The sequence below is a fragment of the Haliotis rufescens genome, unplaced genomic scaffold (assembly GCF_023055435.1).
Source record: "Haliotis rufescens isolate VD_foot unplaced genomic scaffold, xgHalRufe1.0.p SCAF_3, whole genome shotgun sequence".
Lineage (NCBI taxonomy): Eukaryota > Metazoa > Mollusca > Gastropoda > Lepetellida > Haliotidae > Haliotis > Haliotis rufescens.
Window position 1 is genome coordinate 52,347,273 of NW_025964001.1, and position 21,904 is coordinate 52,369,176.

Below are 21,904 nucleotides of genomic sequence, written 5' to 3' on the forward strand. Positions count from 1 at the left end.
CGTTGCCGTCATAACGGCTTCCTCAACACAATTGTACAGTGTTAATATATATGTTTTTTTAGATAATGAATGAATGAATGAGTATGATTTTTACGTCAATATTAGCAATATTTCAGCAATATCACGGCGGGGGACACCAGAAATGGGCTTCACACATTGTACCCATGTCGGGATTCGAACCCGCGCGTGCACACTATACACACACCGAACTATTTCTTTCAATACATTTTCACAAGGAGAATTTTGTCCAACGCTTCCACACATTGGCCAACAACATGTGCACACATACAGAGTTATTGCTGCGAAATGACCGTTTTAATCATTCATTGCAACTATATCTTGTCCAGCTCCGCTATGAAAGGTGTAGTAACATCATCACATACTGTTTTCTTTGTGAAACCTGCAAACTGTTGGTTTCATATGAATAAAACTTAGTATTAATTGCAATAAAAACGAGTTTATCTCCGTCGATTCAGCAGTCTTACTCCGACGAGGGTAGTTGTTTGGTCCGCTGTAAGCAACGGCAAACTTAGTACCAGTGTCTAAATAGGGAGGGGTGAGGTTAGGTGTCACTTTTTCCTTCGGAATTTTTATCAACAGATCTTCACAGTGTGAGACTTTGCTAAACCCCTGCACCCACTGACAGACATCTACATGCATGCAAAGATTCTAAAAAACCCAACGAATTTAGATTCAGTTTATGTATGGTTTGTTTAGTTTGTTTCGAATTTTGTTTTGTCAAAGATTAATCTAAAATATTTGCTAGATATTATAATGAAATTTGAAATTGCCGAGAATACAGTCGATGCATTAAATGGCCTGAAGAGAAAAAGCTAGATTGTTTTTATATTTTGATGTATAGAGCTCGAACAGAAGTTTGTTACCGGTCGTGATATAAAGATCAGTTGTCAAGGTCATCGGTTGTTTTGTAGTTTAACATTGATCACTGTGGTGTTTAGTTGCAGAGTTTAGATCTGTAATGGATCTGTGAATTCTTATTCTTATTTTGTCTAAATGGGTCGAGTAAGAAAAAAATGTGCCATTTAGTAATACTTTCAGTGTGAAGGGATTTATGTCCAAATAGATTTACAATTTGGAATATCAATTTTGAAATTAGATGCTATTTTACATTAATGTTTTGATCCTCTTGCTAAGTTTAAGAGTTTTAGAGTTGGCGGGGGTAGATAATATGTCAGATAGTAATGTGTTGAGGGAGGTTCCAGTTCTTATTCTCATTATTTAATAATGGACTTTCACTTTGTGTGAGTTCATTGAAGAATGAATATTCATTGAGTGTGGTTCAAACTGAATGAACGTCGGGGCTCGACTGGCGCCAGCAATGGCGTCGGGTATGGTGGCTGCATGGGGTATGTTCCCTTGTTTCAGGTGAACAATTAACTTGCCTCTACATGTGTTTGTGACGGGTGCCACAGGTGGGGCAGGATACGCTCACCTTTTCGCGAACACCTGGTATCATCACTATTCTCGAGTGCTTCATAAACACATACTCATGACATAGTCGGAATCGTACAATCGACTCTGCCTTAAGCAGAGATGTTTTTGAATGTGGTAAGGATATTGTCGCTTTTACTTATTTGAAGAAGAATAGGGGTGGGACTTTGTTGGATTCTGGTAGGGTCGGAGATGGAGACTTTAGTGGTGGAGGTTGAAAGTAGTTGGCGAGTCGGACGTTGTGCTGATGTTGATGACGGGATGGTGCTGTCACTGTCGCTGATAGTACTTGCTACGGCCGATTATACCATGAAATAATGTGAATGAATGAATTATAATGAGTGCGTCTTTTAATGTTTTGGCTCCAGCTCAGATGCGTGAAACCCTGTCATGATCAGTTCGTCTCGTATGTTTTAGCTTCAGTTGTGACATCCCACTTCCTACAACAACGAGTTAGTCTTTTAATGTATTAGTTCCATTTAAGACGCGCCACCTCCTATTACAATGAGTTATACTTTTAATGTTTTAGCTCAAGTTGAGATACATCTAGATCTCTTCGACGATGCAGATATAGACATTATCGTTTCCAATTTTATGGTTATTAAAATGAATTGGTCTTTTAATGTGTCAGTATCAGTTGAGGCGGCCCATTTTTTAGCCCCAGCTAGGACGCATTACTTCTATAAACATTTTTTATTAATGAGCTAGATTTTTTACGAAACGTTCGTAGCCCTAAAATTATGGTAAAGTTATCGTAAGGAAATCGTAGGCTATCGTAGCCTATTTTCGAAACTATCGTAGCCCTAAGATATCGTAAGATTGTCATAAATCTAAGATAGTCCCATACCTGTCTTAAGGTTATGTTATCTTCATCCAAGATGGCGGCATACTTTGCCATAGATATTTTTCTAACAAATAATCTGCTTCACGTTCAAGATTGACCTTTCATTTTGTTAAACTGTGTGATTCAAATTGACACTTCGAAAAAACACGGAGAACGCATCGAAGATATGATGTTAGAAATGTTCCTCATCGCGACAGCGTTCCACATAACTATGGAGTCGATAGCTCACAATATGATGTATTACTATCCGAGTCCATGCTGAAGAAGTTTGAAACAACATACCTTTTCGATAATTTGGGAAGGATTAAAACAGAAGGTGTCGGCAGGCTCTATAGTAATGACCGTGACCTGATTGATAACTCAGGGGCAGCTAATCTTATTGATTTAACAAGGAAATAAGGAAATACATGTGATCAAATATGCGTATAGTATATTTGTATAAAGAATATATTTAATGTTTTTTTCTAGCAAAAGTAATTGTGTTTGGTTTCGTTTTCAGAACAACCCCTAGGTTATCTATATTTCTGCAAGACAAATATTTGATAAGTGATTAAATATTGTGTATTGAATAATTGCATTCTTTAAAAACAGGTGATTAACGGCATAGATGTATTCCATTAACTATAGCAATTTATTCATATTTTGAGAGCAAAAGTTAAGCTCATATTTTCGTATCGTATTTTCGAGAATGGCGATTTGAAATACAAAGTAAAAAGTGGGTCCCCATGCTCATTTGGGTTTAGAATGTCGTAAAGCAGTAACATATTTTGAACATTGTCCAAAATTCACTTGCCACTATATTTTCTCAGAAAATGTTTATTGAATGAAATTTACTGATCAATATATTTTCACCACAATAATCTTTCAATTTTGCATTCAATGGACCAAATTTAAAATAATAATTGATGTTGGTCTTTTTAAAATTTAAGTGTACATTTACCCGTTTTATATTCAAATATACATGTAGATACTTGAGACCATTCAAACAATAATATCATTGTAAAGGATATGGTCACCGGACAAATACTATTAATTGGCCATCAGCAATGCTGTCAGACAAGCCAAGCGTCATCGAACTACGTTCTGGAATAGATTTTACACATTGACAATGTAGATATTTCGCTTCTCGGCCAGATTTAAATCAAATCAGACAAATCAGTTTATTATTAGCTCTACTTAATTTAAAAGGATAGAAAAGGCCTACATGATATAATGTTTACGTTAACTTGTGGCGTGTTCCATGAGACAACATAACTTGACAATTCCTAAATTATCTCCCTTTGTGTACGAAACTTGGTGTCACTTTCAAACTTCGATAAGAATTATGGATCTAGACAGGTTTAAAAAAATAACATAATCTAAATACAAATAGCTTGATATTGTATTTGAGTCCTTTGTTTAATTGTGAAATATATTGGATATGTAAATAACAAAAAAAACTTACATTGTTATTGTAACTCGCCCGTGGGTGCGCTGCTTCCTGAACAATTTTTGTTTTGTCTCCAGGTATAATGTTTCTCTATAAACTTGACTTTTGACATAAACACAAAAACTATCAGTAATGTGAAAATGACCCAGCATACATCACGTAACATCAGACCTGAACACGCATCTTAAATGTTGAACGCCTGCTATTCGATCATAGGTCTCATCATTGTCATTAAGAATAACGTCCCTAATTACTTTCGTCCTTGACTTTGTACGCGATGTGTTTACATAAAGCTCTGCTCTCTCGCGAGAGAATCATTAGAAGGGAAAAAAGTGAAGTATCTTGTTTGCATATTATTTCAATTCTAATAACTATTATGTGGTAACATTACACTTATCTATTATAACATTTATTGGCTTTGAAAAATGCCTTTGCACAGCACAGCGTTCGCTCGTCACGCCGAAGATCCGGGTTCGTTCATATTTCTGGTGTCCCCCGCCGTGATATTGCTGGAATATCGTAAAAGCGGCGTAAACCATACTCACTCATGTAAATGTATCTGATCTTAAACTTGAGATATCTTATCTTTGAACATAAGTTGTTAGATTAATCGTATCTAAGATCGCTTCGAAAATCTATACCGTGGTCTCAGCCCCAGTTGTGACGCGCCACTTCATTTAATGCAATTCAGCAATATTTAGCTAAATGGTGTTATTGGCCCGCCTGATAAATCTACCTTAACTTATAATCTTAATTTTAATTCCAAGCATATTAAAGTATCCTATGTACATCATGTGTTCACTTTCATCCATTCATACACACACCCGCATTCAACTTTACAGATACAATCATAATATAATTATACTCTGTGACTCTGTAATAATTTAACACCCTTCACTTTATGATACGCAACAAACACAACGATAACACGTCATACAGTATATTACATCATTTCAAAAACACTCCCTTTGCCATCTTGTAACTGCTACGGTACGCGATTATACTTTCACAACAATTAGTCCTCGTAGTTAGTAGTAGATCAGTACTAGATCTAGCAATGCCACAAGGAAAGCATCGTTAGCTCACAAGCTAGTTAAGACAGCAGCCTGCAGCCAAGAAAACCACACCGGGGGGAAGTGCAGCAGTAGCTTCAACAAGTGACAATTCGTAGCTCTCAGTACGGGTATTTTGTAGCTAGGAGCAGGTGTAGATGCAACAGTAAATATTAATCCAGACTTACATGTATCAAACCTACCACCGGTTCAATCAACTGGTACGCACCCTACTTCAAATAATGAGGTACAGCGCGCGTCAGCTGTTTTATCACAGTTCGCGGCTCGCATTCGGGGAGCAATCAACACCAAAAACCCTTAGCGCCTTGTTCCTTGCTTACTCACAGCACTTCTGCTCAGTTTGACAATAGCCCACTGCATTCAGCACATAATGCAATTTGGCGCAGATACCGCGCGACTCGCTCGGTCTCACAACGCTGTAGAGCCTCATGGTGCCTGGTAAGATATCAGTAATTCCGTAATAAATGTGAAAACGGCTTGCCATACGGCCAGGCACCATCCTCGTCTCAGCATGTACTTCGAACTTGGCTGCCTCACTAAGACCTTTGCTCAAAATATACTTGTATGGTCAGTCCTTGAAATACAACTTTTTCTTTCATATTGTTTTATAAATACGACTTTAGAAGTGTATTTTACACCCAGGTATGTACATGCACATTCAAAGACATTCGTGATAGTTTATTTCCAGTACAGTTTTCCATTTCATCCCATTCTACAAAAGGAAAAGTTTGAAATAGATAATGATCGTTGGTGAATAAAAGTAATGGAATTATTTGTCATGTATTCTTGGTATTGAACTTCGAAAATATAACACGATATTTAGTATTAATGGTTTTCAGTTATTATGTCTTTCCTTTTGGCTAAACTACAGCTAAACTACAGCTTGGAGGGAACATACACAATTTAAAATTGTGAAAAAAGAACCACAAGAACGCATTCATTTCGCTCTTAGACAACATTTTTCTTTTACAAATTCTCTTTCTTACTAAGGATGCAAAACAAAGTAATTATACCTAAATATCTATGTCACTGATCGAAGTATTTGATAATTTATATAATGCACAGTGAAAACAAAACAAAATGATAACTATTTAAAACATCAAAACGAAATCACAGTTAGTCTACATTGAAATAGTTTTGTCATTTAGAAATCTATTATGAATTTACCTATATATTGCGTGTGAATCTAATGTTATATTTACTGTTTATGATTCTAATATATGGGGCTAAAAATTAAAAAGGTTGTTTAATATTGGGTCCATTTTGACAGCTTTCTCGCTGTAAAACATTCCATTCCCTTACTCAACTAAATGCACATTATTTTCTTGGAATATCAAACCTTTAAACAGCTATGAAAAGCACATTCGTCAAAATACCAAAAAAAGAAAACGGCCCCCAAAATTCTAACAGTGTTAGTCTAGTGATAAAACGGTCTCATTCACTCGTCGGTCGCCGTGATAATCTTCCACATCGTGATGTACTAGTCTACTTTCTAGTTATGTCAAAAAGAATATATTATTATTTTGAAACTGAAACCGCGTGTATCCATTATACGACCACAACATTAGATCAGCTGTCACAACACGCGAAGTCAAATCACGCGCACCTGCCCGGACGACAAAATCACAGCGGCGGGAATTCACCGACCGTCTATTTAGCCTACACAAATACAGCTGAAGATTGTAACGTCATTGAACGGAAAAAAATAAAGCGTTTACTCACTGCTGACATTTCAGATAACATATCAAATAAGAGTTGAAGACTTGCAAAAGATTATCATACGTTAATCGAGAGTAGAGTCTAAATCAATAATTTGTAAATTTAATATTACTTGGACCGCTTATCCATCGCAGAATGTTGGAAATACGAGCAACCGTCCTATGAGAATATATTCCATTTTCTGAGGAGATTTATAATGTGTATTAGATGATGTATATACAAACATTATTGATTATCAATTATCTTGTACAATCACAGCATGCACCATGTCTCGCGGAAAATACTACTTCAGCAAACCAATTATAGCACCATTATCACAGTTTAAATGAAAGAAAAAAACAAATCGAAATCGAACCCTACAGCACATCGTATCCATAAGGGGTTAACCCAAATGCAAAAAAGGGTAATTGCTGTAATAATTTTAGAACCCGTGAAGATCCGGGGTAGAGTAGGCAACCCATGCTTGCTGTAAAAGGTGACTATGCTTGTCGTAAGAGGTGACTAACGGGATCGGGTTGTCAGGCTCGCTGACTTGGTTCATGCATGTCATCGTATCCCAATTGCATGGATCGATGCTCATGATGTCAATCACTGGATTGTCTGGTCCAGGCTTGATTATTTACAGACCACCGTCATCTAGCTGGAATATTGCTGAGTACGGCGTTAAACAACAAACAAACAAAAACATTTATATTGATGTATTCAATAGTTGTTTTATGTTTGTGTGGCGTGTAACGTCGAGAGAAACGAGAGCCGAGCTACAATATGTCAAACCGACCTTGACACAATTTGTTTACAATATAGTGTCGACTAACGTTAGATGTCGTGGCTACACTTTTGAAACCTCCTCTTGCGACAAAATGTGAAACGGTTAGGGCAATTCATTCACATGGTCAGGTAGTTAGAGCAATAACACATGACTATTAGTCGTTTTATATGAAAAAAGCAGCAGTTATTTGTCGAAACGGGCGAGCATGTGGGATAACTGGTAGACAAGAATTCGCGGCACTGCTATATGATGCGAACGTGCCCTGTCGATCACTTCGGGCTTGTCCATTCAATGTGTACGTTTTGATCATGGACTTGCTGCCAGTAAATATACACTATACGACCGTAATATTAACGATCATAGCTATCATTCCACATCTTAGGTTTGAATATTTTCTGTAAATCAGCATCATAAACAGAAAGACAATGTGCACTGTCGCTTCGTCTCTGGCCCCTGCTAAATCGACCTGTGAAGATCCGGGTTCTTCAGCAACCCATACTTGCGCTAAAAGGCGACTATGCTTGCCGTAAGAGGCGACTAACGGGATCGGGTGGTCAGGCTCGTTGACTTGGTTCATGCTTGTCATCGATCCCAAATGCGTGGATCGATGCTCATGTCAATCACTGGATTGTCTGGTCCAGGCTCGATTATTTACAGACCGCCATCATACAGCTGGAATATTGCTGAGTGCGGTAACGCCGCAACAAACAAACAAACAAACACTTCATACAATGAGTTGGTCTCTAAAGTTTCAGCTCCAGTTGTGACGCACCACTTCATATAATGAGTTGGTCTCTAAAGTTTCAGCTCCAGTTGTGACGCACCACTTCATATAATGAGTTGGTCTCAAATGTTTCAGCTGCAGTTGTGACGCACCTTTACATATGAAAAAAATGAGATGGTCTCTAGTGATGATTCAGCTCCAGTTGTGAGCACCCCTTCATATCAGTTGGTCTCTAATGTTTCAGGTCCAGTTGTGAGCACGACTTCACATAATGGGTTGGTCTCTAATGTTTCAGCTCCAGTTGTGATGTGTCACTTCATATCAATTGGTTTCAGCTCCAGTTCAAACTCGGTGCTACTTTAACTCCCAATAGTTTCTACACACTGAATTTGACTGAATGTAATCATTTCCTACAATTGTAGGGCATACCTTGACGGCCAAGGTGCCTGGACATGGTTAAAACATTGCAACTGTCCGTGGTCACGTGGGCTCCATTCTAAGAAAGCCATGTTATGCTGGACTTTCTCTGTGAAGAATGTGGTCAGTAGATATAGGGGTGTATTTTGCTGGTCCGAATGTTCCGAGTAGTGGAGAAAGTATAACCTTCCGCATACATGGTGAAGTGTAAGAATGAGTTGCGGGTGCTGTCCACACCCAATGATACCCCAGTTACCGTAGAAAGGCAGTTGTAGTGTCAGCTGAGGTCATCTGGAAGTCTGATCTCTAGAGCACATATACTGGTAGATATTAAAAAGCTCTCAGCTTCAGGTTAAAATGAACTGATACATTGACTCCGTTTGGCCATTATTTAGCACAATAGTCAATGCAAAGATTTCGTGTTATGGACCTTTTTTAATGAGTTGGTTTCTTATGTTTCAGCTCTGTTTGTGACGTGCCACTTCATATGATGAGTCGGTCTCTTGTGTTGTAGCTCCAACTGTGAGGCGCCACTTCATGAATGAGTTGTTCTCATATGTTTCATTTCTAGTTGCGATGCACCACTTCATGTAATGAGTTGGTCTCTTTTGTTTCAGCTCCAGTTGTGGCGCACCACTTCATAACACCCGTGAAGATCCGGGGAAGAAAAGGTCTTCAGCAACCCATCCTTGCGCTAGAAGGTGACTGTGCTTGTCGTAAGAGGCGACTAACGGGATCGGGTGGTCAGGCTCGCTGACTTGGTTGATGCATGTCATTGATACCAATTGTGTGGATCGATGGTCATGATATCAATCACTGGATTGTCTGGTCCACACTCGATTATTTACAGACTGCCGTCATATAGCTGGAGTATTACTGAGCTAGTGCGGCGTTAAACAAAAAACAAACAAACACTTCATATAATGTGTTTGTTTCAAATGTTAAAGCTCCGATTGTGAAAAGCCACTTCATATATTTAGTTGGTCTCTAATGTTTCAGCTCCAGTTGTGATGCTCCTCTTTATATGAGTTGGTCTCTCATGTTTCAGGTCCAGTTGTGAGCACCACTTCATATGAGTTAGCCTCTCATGTTTCAGCTTCAGTTGTGATGCTCTACTTTATATAATGAGTTGGTCTCTCATGTTTCAGCTCCAGTTGTGATGCTTCTCTTTATATGAGTTGGTCTCTAATGTTTCAGCTCCAGTTGTGATGCTCCTCTTTATATGGGTTGGTCTTTAATGTTTCAGCTCCAGTTGTGATGCTCCTCTTTATATGAGTTGGTCTCTAATGTTTCAGCTCCAATTGTGATGCTCCTCTTTATATTAGTTGGTCTCTTATGTTTCAGGTCCAGTTGTAAGCACCACTTCATATAATGAGTTGGTCTCTAATTTTTCAGGTCCAATTTTGATGTGTCACTTCATATCAGTTGGTCTTTAGTTTTTCAGCTGCAGTTGTGATGCACCACTTCATTTAATTAGTTGCTCTCTTATGTTTCAGCTCCAATTGTTTTGATGAACCACTTCATGTTATGAGTTGGTGTCTATCCTTTGAGCTCCAGTTGTGACGCGCAACTTCCTACTAGTGTGAGCTGATTTTTTTATGATTAGATATCCAGTTGAGACGCATCACATAGACGAAGCAGGGTTTTTTCCCAGACAGAATCATTTTTTCAATATTATGGTTCAAACTCGACGCTACTTTAACTCCCAATAGTTTCTTTAGTCACACTGAATTTGACTGAATGTAATCATGTCCTACAATTGTAGGGCATACCTTGACGGCCAAGGTGCCTGGACATGGGTTACACATTGCAACTGTCCGTGGTCACGTGGGCTCCATTCTAAGAAAGCCATGTTATGCTGGACTTTCTCTGTGAAGAATGTGGTCAGTAGATATAGGGGTGTATTTTGCTTGTCCGAATGTTCTGAGTAGTGGAGAAAGTATAACCTTCCGCATACATGGTGAAGTGTAAGAATGAGTTGCGGGTGCTGTCCACACCCAATGATACCCCAGTTACCGTAGAAAGGCAGTTGTAGTGTCAGCTGAGGTCATCTGGAAGTCTGATCTCTAGAGCACATATACTGGTAGATATTAAAAAGCTCTCAGCTTCAGGTTAAAATGAACTGATACATTGACTCCGTTTGGCCATTATTTAGCACAATAGTCAATGCAAAGATTTCGTGTTATGGACCTCTTTTAATGAGTTGGTTTCTTATGTTTCAGCTCCGTTTGTGACGTGCCACTTCATATGATGAGTCGGTCTCTTGTGTTGTAGCTCCAACTGTGAGGCGCCACTTCATGAATGAGTTGTTCTCATATGTTTCATTTCCAGTTGCGATGCACCTCTTCATATAATGAGTTGGTCTCTTTTGTTTCAGCTGCAGTTGTGGTACACCATTTCATTTAATAAGTGACGCACCACTTCATAACACCCGTGAAGATCCGGGGAAGAATAGGTCTTCAGCAACCCATCCTTGCCCTAAAAGGTGACTGTGCTTGTCGTAAGAGGCGACTAACGGGATCGGGTGGTCAGGCTCGCTGACTTGGTTGATGCATGTCATTGATCCCAATTATGTGGATCGATGGTCATGATATCAATCACTGGATTGTCTGGTCGACACTCGATTATTTACAGACTGCCGTCATACAGCTGGAATATTGCTGAGTGCGCCGTTAAACAACAAACCAATGATCTCACACTCGGGTCACATTTTCTATATCAACAAACTCCTGTCATCAACTAGGCTGTGTCCACTCCACAAGTGTGTTTGACAAGTCCTCCTAAAATCCCACATGGACATGTTCCCCATCAGTCACCCTTGTCTCAAATTACACACTATGTTCATTAAACTTGTCCGGATCAAACTGTAACGCCGGTTCTCTTGTCATTCCTGGTTTCGACTGTCTCATATCTGGGACATTCATTCCGACACTGTGACAGCAATCGCACTTTTCTAAAGTTTACCTACTTTTCGTTTACCTACTTTTCCTCTAACAAACATGACTTCTGTACATTCCGTCTATGTCATTCTTATAGGTTTTGGCATTTTTGTCGAATGACATGAACAAATTGACAGGTTTTCCTTATTTCTTCTTCTCAATGTGGAATGCATGCCTATGCTGATGCACGACGGCGGCTTGTCAGAACAATGTGAGTGAGTATGGTTTTACGCCGCTTTTAGCAATATTCCAGCAATACCACGGCGGGGGACACCACAAATGGGCTTCACACATTGTACCCATGTCGGGAATCGAACCCGGGTCTTCGGTGTGACGAGCGAACGCTTTAACCACTAGGCTACCCGACCGCCCCTTGTCAGAACAAGCCTTAAATACCCGATGAACCTTTTTTGAAACTTGTCTTCTATTATTAATGCTAGATTCACGCTGTGTAAATCAGACAGCAATATAACTGGAATAATGTGATCTTAAAAGTTTTTGTTCAAGCGTAACAACACGTTAAAATTGGAGTGAGTGGACAGTGTTGACACAAAACAGCTGATTCTTGATCGGCGACAGGTTTTCCCCCTTGAAACACGTCTTTAATATGGTTGTGGGTAATAAATAGAATAACCCACTCTGTACGAGTGACTTCGGAAAATATGTCACTGGTGATATTAATGTTTTAAGTTCCTCGTTAAAGCAACATTAATTTCACCGCTTGGGTAATTCTATAAGTATTTCATTTCTCCATAGGGTCGGTGGGGTAGCCCAGTGGTTAAAACGTTTGCTCGTCACGCTGAAGACCCGGGTTCGATTCCCCACACGGACACAATGTGTGAAGCCCATTTCTGTTGTCCCCTGACGCGATATATTCCTGGATGTAGGATGTTGTTCACTGGATTGTATGTAGACTAGCATTTGGCCCTAGAAATAATGCTATCTTATTTAATATCTACATTCAATAAATGAATATAAAAAAATATGAAATAAAATATAAATGGAGCCCAGAGGAATGCCTATTTTCAGGCTGAGGCAATCTAGACTTGAGTTGGGTTCATTTCTTGATTTATTCTCTCGGGTTTGGGAGACAAACTAGATTGTCACGGTCATATGTTGGAATATTGATGAGAGTCGCGTTAAACAACAAACAAACGGAACAACATTGCAGATTCGCAGGGTTGTGCTTTTATTAAGTTAGATTTGAATTGTTTTGGTCATTTCCCTCTGACATTTATACGCTGACTATTAATGTCATGTTGAATGTATTCTTGCATGGTAAATGAGATTACTCTCATGTTTGAAATGTAAAACGTTAGGCTTCATGGTTTTATACAGGTGTAAAAGGACCAGGGATCACGGCATATATGTATTTATTACTTGACAAGGTGTGCTGCTAGATGTGTCAAGATAGGACAAGATAGACTATCAAAGGCGTTGAGTGGCGAGGTCAGTTCACCAACATAAAGAGATAACGTGAAAAGCGGAAAGCGTTCAGATGTTCATAAATGCATCATGAATGTTGCAACTAGCGAAAAGTTCCCAGCGAAACAAATACTTTTCCACACACTGAATACCCCATTTCCTCTGTTAAGGGGGCGGTGGAGAAACCTGATGGTTCAAGCGTTCGCTCGACGCGCAGAAGGCCCCAGTACAATTTCTGGTGTTCCCTGACTTGATGTTCCTGGAATATTGCTGAATGTGGCGTAACAATACTCACTCCACTCCTCTATTAAAGAGGGGCTATTCTGAACAGTCTGGTACCGCCTTCCACTCAAGGTCTAGGGATTTTGTGGTTTGTTTTATTTATAATGTTTAGGCATTAACCCTGTGTAATTAATATTAAACTGCTTACTTGTGCAACCTATGCTTGTCATAGGAGACGTCTTAATGGATCGGAAGGTCAGACTCGAGGGCTTGGTTGATTGCGTGTCTTGATGTCAATCACTTGATTGTCTGGTCGAGACTCGATTATACGCAGACCGAAGCAATATAGATGGATTAGTAAGACAAACACACACACACACACGAAAAAACAACATAAAAACAACCACCAAACTACCTAAATCATAATTTTTTTATTTAATTATCAAAGACAAAGACATTTTTTATGACGCAATTCAAACTTGCTAAAACTGATATTGTGAATGGAAAGGAAGAGCCGTGTCTTTATAAAGATTGACGGTGGGGGTAGCCAGTGGTTTAAGCGTTCACTCGTCACGCCGAAGACCCGGATTCGATTCCCCGCATGGGTACAATGTGTGAATAAATACAAGAAAACATTGATGCAGAGCATCAAAGTTCCCCGCCATATGTGATGCCTCACAAACGCATAATTATGATGTTACTGAAAGGCATGATGGAGCATAATTATATTAACCACAAATAACACAACGCTGTTGTGGAAAAAAATATTATTTATTTTGAGTATTGGGCAATACAGTTGATACATTTGCATAGGGTAGGTCTATTTAAAAATAGTTTCTTGTTTAACGCCGGACTCAGCATTATTCCAGCCATATGACGGAGGTCTGTAAATAATCCAGTCTGGACCAGATCATCCAGTGATTGACACCAAAAGCATCGAACTACGCAATTGGAATATGATGTTATGCATCGACCAAATCTGCGAGCCTGACTACCCAATCCTGTTCGTCGCCTCTTACGGCAAGCATAGGTTGCTGAAGACCTATTCTTACCTGGGTCTTTATTTAAAAAGTAGATCGAAGGAAATGGAAGCAATTTCTGGCACAAATGTAAACATGTGGAAAAAGTATCAAAACTGCCAACAACATTGGCAGATGCACATACTCAAAAAATAGATCACATTCTTTTTACACTTAGCATTTGGTTATAATAATGTAAATGAAAATACTAAGGGCTCCATATGGCACAAAAAGTCATACTAGATAAGGTCTTTTTGTCACAACCACAGATGCACATACTCAAAATATTATCACGTAGTTGGAGAACATTTCAATACCGGGACTAATCAATAACGGAGATTCCTCGTCTCTTGTTTTACGTTTTTTGGTCAGTTTTTTTTGTATTTCTTTCTTTCAGAGAATAGTAATTGTGATCATGATGAGTTGAGTTACTTGGTTTTTTTCTATATACTGTTTTTTTATCCAGTGTCAGTAACTGTTGTGGAATGTGGTTTACTTGTAACAATGACTGGTTTGAGTTCATATGATGATGATTGATTGGTTTGTCGTTTAACGCCGCACTCAGCAATATCCGAGCTATATGACGGCGGTCTGTAAATAATCGAGTCTGGACCAGACAATCCAGTGCCTAATATCATGAGCATCGATCCACGCAATTGGGATCGACGCCTCTTACGACAAGCATAGTAGCCTGATATATATATACTGTTAAGATGTAACATGACAATTCATCCATACTACTAAACAGAAGTAAAACCGCTTGTCCATTCGGATCAATCTGACCAAGACCATTCCGCTGATGACAGTCAAATAATGCATACGAATCGAAATCCGTAAAAATTGCAATGGAGACATCATTAAAAGTTACCAAAAGTGACGGGGATATCAATATTGCTTTTTGAAATGATTCTATGAAATTTGTTTTCCCTGCTTCAATATTTGGAGCACCTGTGACGGAGCCATAAAACTGATCTGTTATGTAGACAATATCGCTTGAGGCAGTGGCTGCTGGGGACTGATTTTGACCTAAATACTCCTCATAGCCTTCGGTGTTAACTTTGTGGCTGTAGAGAGCTGTGCCTTCATCCAACAGATTATCGAGGTCAGTGGAACACGGTACAGACGCAAATATATTTGAGCTATGGGACACAAATTATATGAATGACCAGAGCTACGGCTGTACATTGAATTCCATTAAACGGTTGAAAAATACTACAGCTTTGATTCAAATTCGCTGACACACTACTCCGATTTTGCTTTGATCATGACTTTGCTACCAAACGTTTCACATGTGGTTATGTGCGGTGCACTGATTAAAAAACACACACGGGGGACTGGGTTAATTCAAAATACGGAATATAACTATTCCAAATATTTCCAGTGAACATGAGCATCCAAACAATCAAAAGTGTGGTATGTAGAATATGGAATTCAGCCATATTACATTTAAATTGAGATGTCGTCGTTGTTCATGAATAAGCATATTCAGAACATAATTTTTATTATGCTGTTATTTACGATCTCCGGAGCACAGTTCTTCTTTTGAATACACCGTGAAAATCAGAAAATTAGTCATTGAGGAAAAAAGGACATCGGATTACACATGAATGGTTTAATAATGTCAACTAATGACCAGAAACGGTCAGATGCATCAATTAACTACATAAAGACGATTTTGAAGTATCTCTTATTGCTGGAAAAGAATAGCATCAACATTCGACGCACATGATTTGTATGTTTTGTTTCCGTAAATGCGTGGCTTGAAATTTCAAATAAACCAACATGTCGACATACATGCCACAAAATTAACGTTTCCCGTATACTTCCCCGCCTTAAGGGCGGGGAAGAGTAAACCCTTTCCATATCCTTAAGAAATCTCTGCCAATGGCAAAGGCGATTGTACGATTCCGACTATATCATGAACATGTGTATATGAATCACTATCAAATAGTGATGATACAAGGTGTTCGCGAAAAGGTGAGCGTAACCTACCCCGCCAGTGGCGCCTGTTAGAAAGTCCATTTCTGGTTTCCCCTGTCGTGATATTGCTGGAATATTGCTACAAGCGGCGAAAAGCACACTACCTCACTCTCTGACTCACTCTTATAAACACTCACTCTTGTAAACAGATAAATAAGAATAAAGGACCATGCTTTAAAACGAACAAGTCTATAATATGGACCGAGCCTAAAAGTAGGCTAAAACTGATGAGGATATACAGTATTCGATTTTTCACTATGGCCTTTTAATTTGGTCAGTCAGCTGTTACAAATTACAATGACATGTCTCTGATGAAACAGCCGACCGGGAATTAATACATTTTTGTACATATTCTAGTAATCTATCCTGCTGCAGGTAAGGAAAGTGACGGGCGATAATACCAAACACCAAATTTCCCTTTAATAAAGGAAATAAGAAACGCCCGTTGCGCAAAAGGATTGAAATGAATGGTATTGACAGACAAGGTTCAACCGTCAGTTAACGCCCTTGCTTAGGTAAGATGAGTCACTACATCCATTGAATGGAGGTGAGAGTTAAACACAGCAGAATATATTATATTTTCTTTTGGAGGCCAACATAGTATCTCGCTTCTCGAATAATGAAGTGAGTGAATGTGTTTAACACCGCTGCTGTAACCCAACTATTGTGAACAGAAACGTAAGGCGTTGTATACAGGCGAGTACCCTCATACACAAGCTATTCACTTCACTTGGCGTGGCATCTAAGAAAAACACTTTCGGAATTGTTGAAGAAATGAAAATGCAATTTAGAATGGAAGTAGATAAATATGCTTCTGCCACTTTTCTGCCTCCTTTGAGCTACCTGTAGTGCCTTCTCAGCCTGCCTATAAATAGAGGGCTTGTACCTGCAGTGTTTCATTGTGGTTGCAAACGCTAAACAGCTCGAGCAGTTACTGCTGAACAACTGCTGGAGCAGTTACATAGAAACATAATTTTCTGGGTTTAGGCGACCATTGAGCGTCCTGGCCAGTTTTGATCGCTCAAAGGTGGCACAAAAGTCGCTGCCTGTGTAAAGGGGCCTAAATGTCAGTTCTTGAAAATCGTACACTCCAACAACTCATGCCATTAGTAAGATCGTATGGTTTGTAGATGTTGCTATAAGGAGAGAAAGAGAGCAAGTATGAATACGTATTTTTTAAGCGTTCGCTCGTCACACCCAACTTCGAATCCTTACATGAGTACAATGTGTGAACCTCATACCTTGTGTCCCCCGACGCGATATTGCTGGAATATTGCTAAAAGGGACGTAAATCCATTTTCACTCGCTCATTCGGGACAAACGGGATCATGATATTAGAATAGTGCTGCCTTCTTTAATGATAGGGTAATATGAAAAATATTGGCATAAGACAAAGCGTGCTTTCTGTACACAAATATTAATAATAAAATAACATAAACGAAGACATATCGATATGAATATTTCCTGAGTGGTTGTTCACTGAGTCTATGGAATAGATATTGATATGGTCACGGATTCTGTCGGCCCCGAAACGTGAGATCGTGTGGATCGAGTGAATTGAGTTCCAGTAAACATGGTTCATTGTATGTGATATCGATCTTCTTCATATATTAATTAATCTAATAAATAATAAAGTCATGTTGCTGCTGTCACCATCTTCCCCTCGTTTCTTGTTCTGCTATGTAGTTCAAGAGTATCTGAGCTTTCATCAAGTTGACGCCAATTCCGTAATGTGTCCCATCGAAGCTTGTTACTCCTTTGGTAAGATTAAATGTATCCAAAACGGGTACATCATGTTTCTTAAGAAGTCTCGTCATGGCTTTGTTAAATTCCAGAATGTTCTGTGGACCTTGGTAGCTGTGGTAAGGCGATTTGGTCAGACCAGGAGAGTGAATGTTTGACCACATCAACAACGGCCATTTTGATGTTCTATTTCTCAAAAGTGCCAAGGATGGTTTGATGTAGGTTGTTGCCAATGAGGAATTGGCGTTGTCGTGGATACCAATGCCTCCAATAATGATATGCCGGCGTCTGCTTACTGACAGTTTGACGTAACGCAGCATGCCTAGTTTCGTGTAAAAATGCGCATGACTGGCAAAGTTGACGTGAACGCTCCCGTTGCAAAGTGAGTGTCCTGGTTTAATGTCGATGTATTTCCGACATTCTTTAAAACCAAAAGCATTCATACCCGAACACTTCTTTAGGAATTCTGAAACATAATAACTGGATTCTTGAAATGTTGTCGACACAAATATACTCAAGGCGAAATGTTAACATGACCATGTTTTATCTAATGGGGAATACTGGTTTTGACAAATATTTATATATGAAAACAGCACTCTTTCTCTCGGAAGATTTAAAGTAAACAGGTGAGTGAGAGTACATGTGAATGAGTTAACAAAAATCGTCGCATTTGCAAAATTTCAGCAACACATGCTATGCTCACAAGTTATACATTATAAAGAGTGAGTGAGTGAGTGAGTTGGGTCTAACGCCGCTTTTAACAGTATTCCAGTTATATCGCGGCGTGTCAGCTTAATGTGGAAGGAAAGCCCGAAGTGATGCAGGTCTCAGACGTTTACCACTTCGGTGAAACCCACGAGCACGGGCATAGTACTGACACACCTAGAAACATAATCGGGGCGAATCGGGATTCGAACCCATAATCATAGGGTTCTGGCGTGCCCAAGGGACGCAACTCTGCACAGCGAATAACGGCGCCTTAGACGACTGGGCCACCCGTGCCCCCAACATTCATAAAGATCAAGTATAGCAAAATAGTATGGTACAACGGATTCAGTGAAAAACGAACTGGGCGAAACAGTTTAAAGTAAATCATAGATATATGTTTCAGTGGAACTGAATATTGCCACCTAGGCATTCTTAAGTTTCAAATCTTTCTTAATGCAAAAAAGCCTTTTTCTGAGTTTTACTAGTTTCTCATTGTTAGTTTTGGTTAAAGTTGCCGTGCATGGCACACAAGTGAGCACATGAGAAGCGGATTCATCATTAAAGAAATTCAATTTTACCTGTAGGCGTCTTCTTGCCTAAGGCTCCTTGAGTATTGTTGCCTCTTAGAATGAGAAGTATTGCTGAAAACAGGTGTCGTTGAAATGAGTCTCCTACAACTAGAATTGTTCCGTTTTTCAGTAAAGCACAAGCTTGTTCGGCAGTATACAATTTGGGTTGACATCTTTCATCCGACGCCTGCCATGTTGCAAACTCCGCATGGACCTGTTGGCGGATGTCGTAACAGTTCCGACATTGACATTGCGACACTGTCATTTTACGACAGTGGCCCTCGAAACAGGACCGCGTTTGTCGCCGATCGTAATGTTCCCGCATCTGCCGTCTTCTCGTGAAACGTTTTGGCCTCCTCTGACGACAGAAATGAAAGTGTCAACTTCTTTCTGTTCCGATTTAGTCAATGGCCGCCTCACCCAATGTCCAGCGGTCATACTTGACAACACATCCGGACATTTTTCTTTTCTGTTGCTCGTTTCAGACTGTGCGATGTGGTTTTGCCCATGGTCCAAACCGATGTGTTCTTTGAATGAGTGTGTGAATGAGTTGGGTTTTACGCCCTTCCGAATGAGACTGTCATTTACAACAATAAGTATCAAGGTAACTACGACAATAATCCCGATTGAAACGCATGTAGCAAAAAGCGCCTTCAGTTTGCGAATGATTGCCATGGAGGATCGTTCTCAGCGAACCAATAATACTTCGGTTATATCGTCATCTGAAAAAAAGTCAAACAGGGGTCATAGCTTTCTTCTAACACCAAATTCCTATTAGAAAATATATATCAATCAACCTATATCGGTAAACTAATCTGACTATTCTTAAAGTAAATTCAGTATAGCGAATGCACTAACTGACCGCCGCATACAAGATATTTTATGTTTCACATATGCGGCTAAACTCACGGTCACTCCAGCTGTGAGACAGTGGCTCATTATGAAAGTCTGCCCAGCCAGGCTGACACAAAGGCTCACTCTCTCTGAGAACCAGTGATCCCTGTGACGTGAAGTTACCTCACTAATCACTGATTAGTGAGGTAACTTCACGTCACAGGGACGGCACACATGGTCAGTCCGACTGTGATATAAGGGTCAGTTAGGCAATATAACAACCTACTTGAATAAATCCGTAAATAATGACACACCCACCCATGGTTACAGCCGATCAACGCCTGACACCTTGGATGTTGTGATCTTTAGTTATGTAACGTAATGAAGGCCTGAGTTGTATATATACGGCGGTCGGTGGTAGCAAACTTCACTCTGCTTCCACCAATAAACGCCACCAACTCAACAGCCTTCTCTGTCCTTCAAGGTAAGTCACTATTTACTTAACTGTTAACTTATTTTGTCAGCTACGATCTTAATACGTTAGATGTAGGTTAGATCTATTTCGACTATATCGTAGCGTTGTGAAAATTATCATTGACTTAATATCCAGACAATACTTCCTCTCGCGAACATATATTAGTATATTAGTATATTAGTATACTAGTTGCACGGCAACATCCCAATATGAGTATGTGTACCAATGTCAATAACTTGTACGTTCCTACATTCAGTGACACATACTCATAGCAATGATTTGCCTGCAACTTAGTAACATTGAAAACTGAGTCGGCCAACATGTATTTATATTGTCTCTTATAACAGAATATCCACGCGTGACTGTTTTTCTACTGTTTTCTACCAGACATATTTTCGCGTAATTAATGCCTTTTAATAACCATCCGTTAAACAAATATATTGTACATCTTTACAGTCATGTTATTACCGGTTGTATGCCGATTGTATTATTATGATCGTACGTGTTGTACACGTATTGAATTGTTATAATTACATGTATGCAATTAGATGAATGTGACTCAACCTCTTATATATATTATCGTGCCATTACAATTAAATGTACTTCTGTGTAAACTTCACTCTGCTTCCACCAATAAACGCCACCAACTCAACAGCCTTCTGTGTCCTTCAAGGTGATAGCCAGTCGTGACCGCTGCTACCGACTAATTCCCCCAATTAAGTAGTACACCCAAAAGACAAGCTACGTCACCCAAAAGACGCCCTACGTCAACTGGTGAGAGGATCCTTTCTTGGACCAGGTCAACGACTGGCAGAACACCGAAGAATCACAGAGAAGAGCTGCAAAAGTCAGGTGACAAACAAACCAATCGCCTCAAAACAAGTCAGGCACCAGTCAAATCAAACGCCTCAAAACAAGTCAGGCACCAGTCAAACCAAACGCCTCAAAACAAGTCAGGCACCAGTCAAACCAAACGCCTCAAAACAAGTCAGGCACCAGTCAAACCAAACGCCACCCAAAAGGCGCACTACGTCAACGGCATGGTCATTATGTGTTTATATCACGCGTCTTTGTACGTCCGTCAAAGCTTCGAAACATATCAATATAGCATATACCCATAATGCAGGTCAAATGCTACAATAAAATGGAAATTGTATTTTTAAAAAGTTCAAAATGGACTCTGCTACATCAGGTTTCAGCAAGAGCACACCCTTCTCGCCTACTCCATCTCTTCAAAGACGACTGGACACAGTGTCTGTCGAATGCAGTTCCTCATGTGTTCTCGTGTTTCTTCGTGTGAACAGTTGGTTAAACACACGCAAGAAGATCTACAAGATGCTGGATCAGAGACTCCAGAGTCTAAAACACTACAAAGTAGACACATTTAATGGATAACAACTTCTTTATTTACTGTAAAGGCGACGTTTCGGTATAGATCCTGAGGCCGTTGTTAAGCAAGCTGACTTATTTACATGACTAAATTTCAAAGGGTTTAGATGAAGGTAAGTCAGAGCTGTATTTCGTGATATAAGTAAAGCTTTTGATAAAGTTTGGCACAGAGGA

General features: G+C 39.5%; 1 protein-coding gene across 1 annotated transcript; it reads right to left on the reverse strand.

The window, feature by feature from the left end:
- Positions 1-15,942: 15,942 nt before the first annotated feature.
- LOC124141959 lies at positions 15,943-19,316 on the reverse strand. The gene is made up of 2 exons (XM_048403054.1): positions 19,042-19,316; positions 15,943-18,221 (listed from the first exon to the last, which is right to left on the reverse strand). Exons 1-2 carry the CDS (start codon positions 19,295-19,297, stop codon positions 17,662-17,664), a joined length of 816 nt encoding a protein of 271 aa, XP_048259011.1. The 5' UTR covers positions 19,298-19,316; the 3' UTR covers positions 15,943-17,661.
- Positions 19,317-21,904: the final 2,588 nt, after the last annotated feature.

What these genes read in the sequence shown, in the direction of transcription:
- LOC124141959 (XM_048403054.1), bottom strand. Translation starts at nt 19,297, where the DNA reads ATGACAGTGTCGCAATGTCAATGTCGGAACTGTTACGACATCCGCCAA. An exon ending in AGGCAAGAAGACGCCTACAG is followed by an intron (nt 18,222 to 19,041) that starts GTAAAATTGAAT and finishes ATTATGTTTCAG; the next exon opens with AATTCCTAAAGAAGTGTTCG.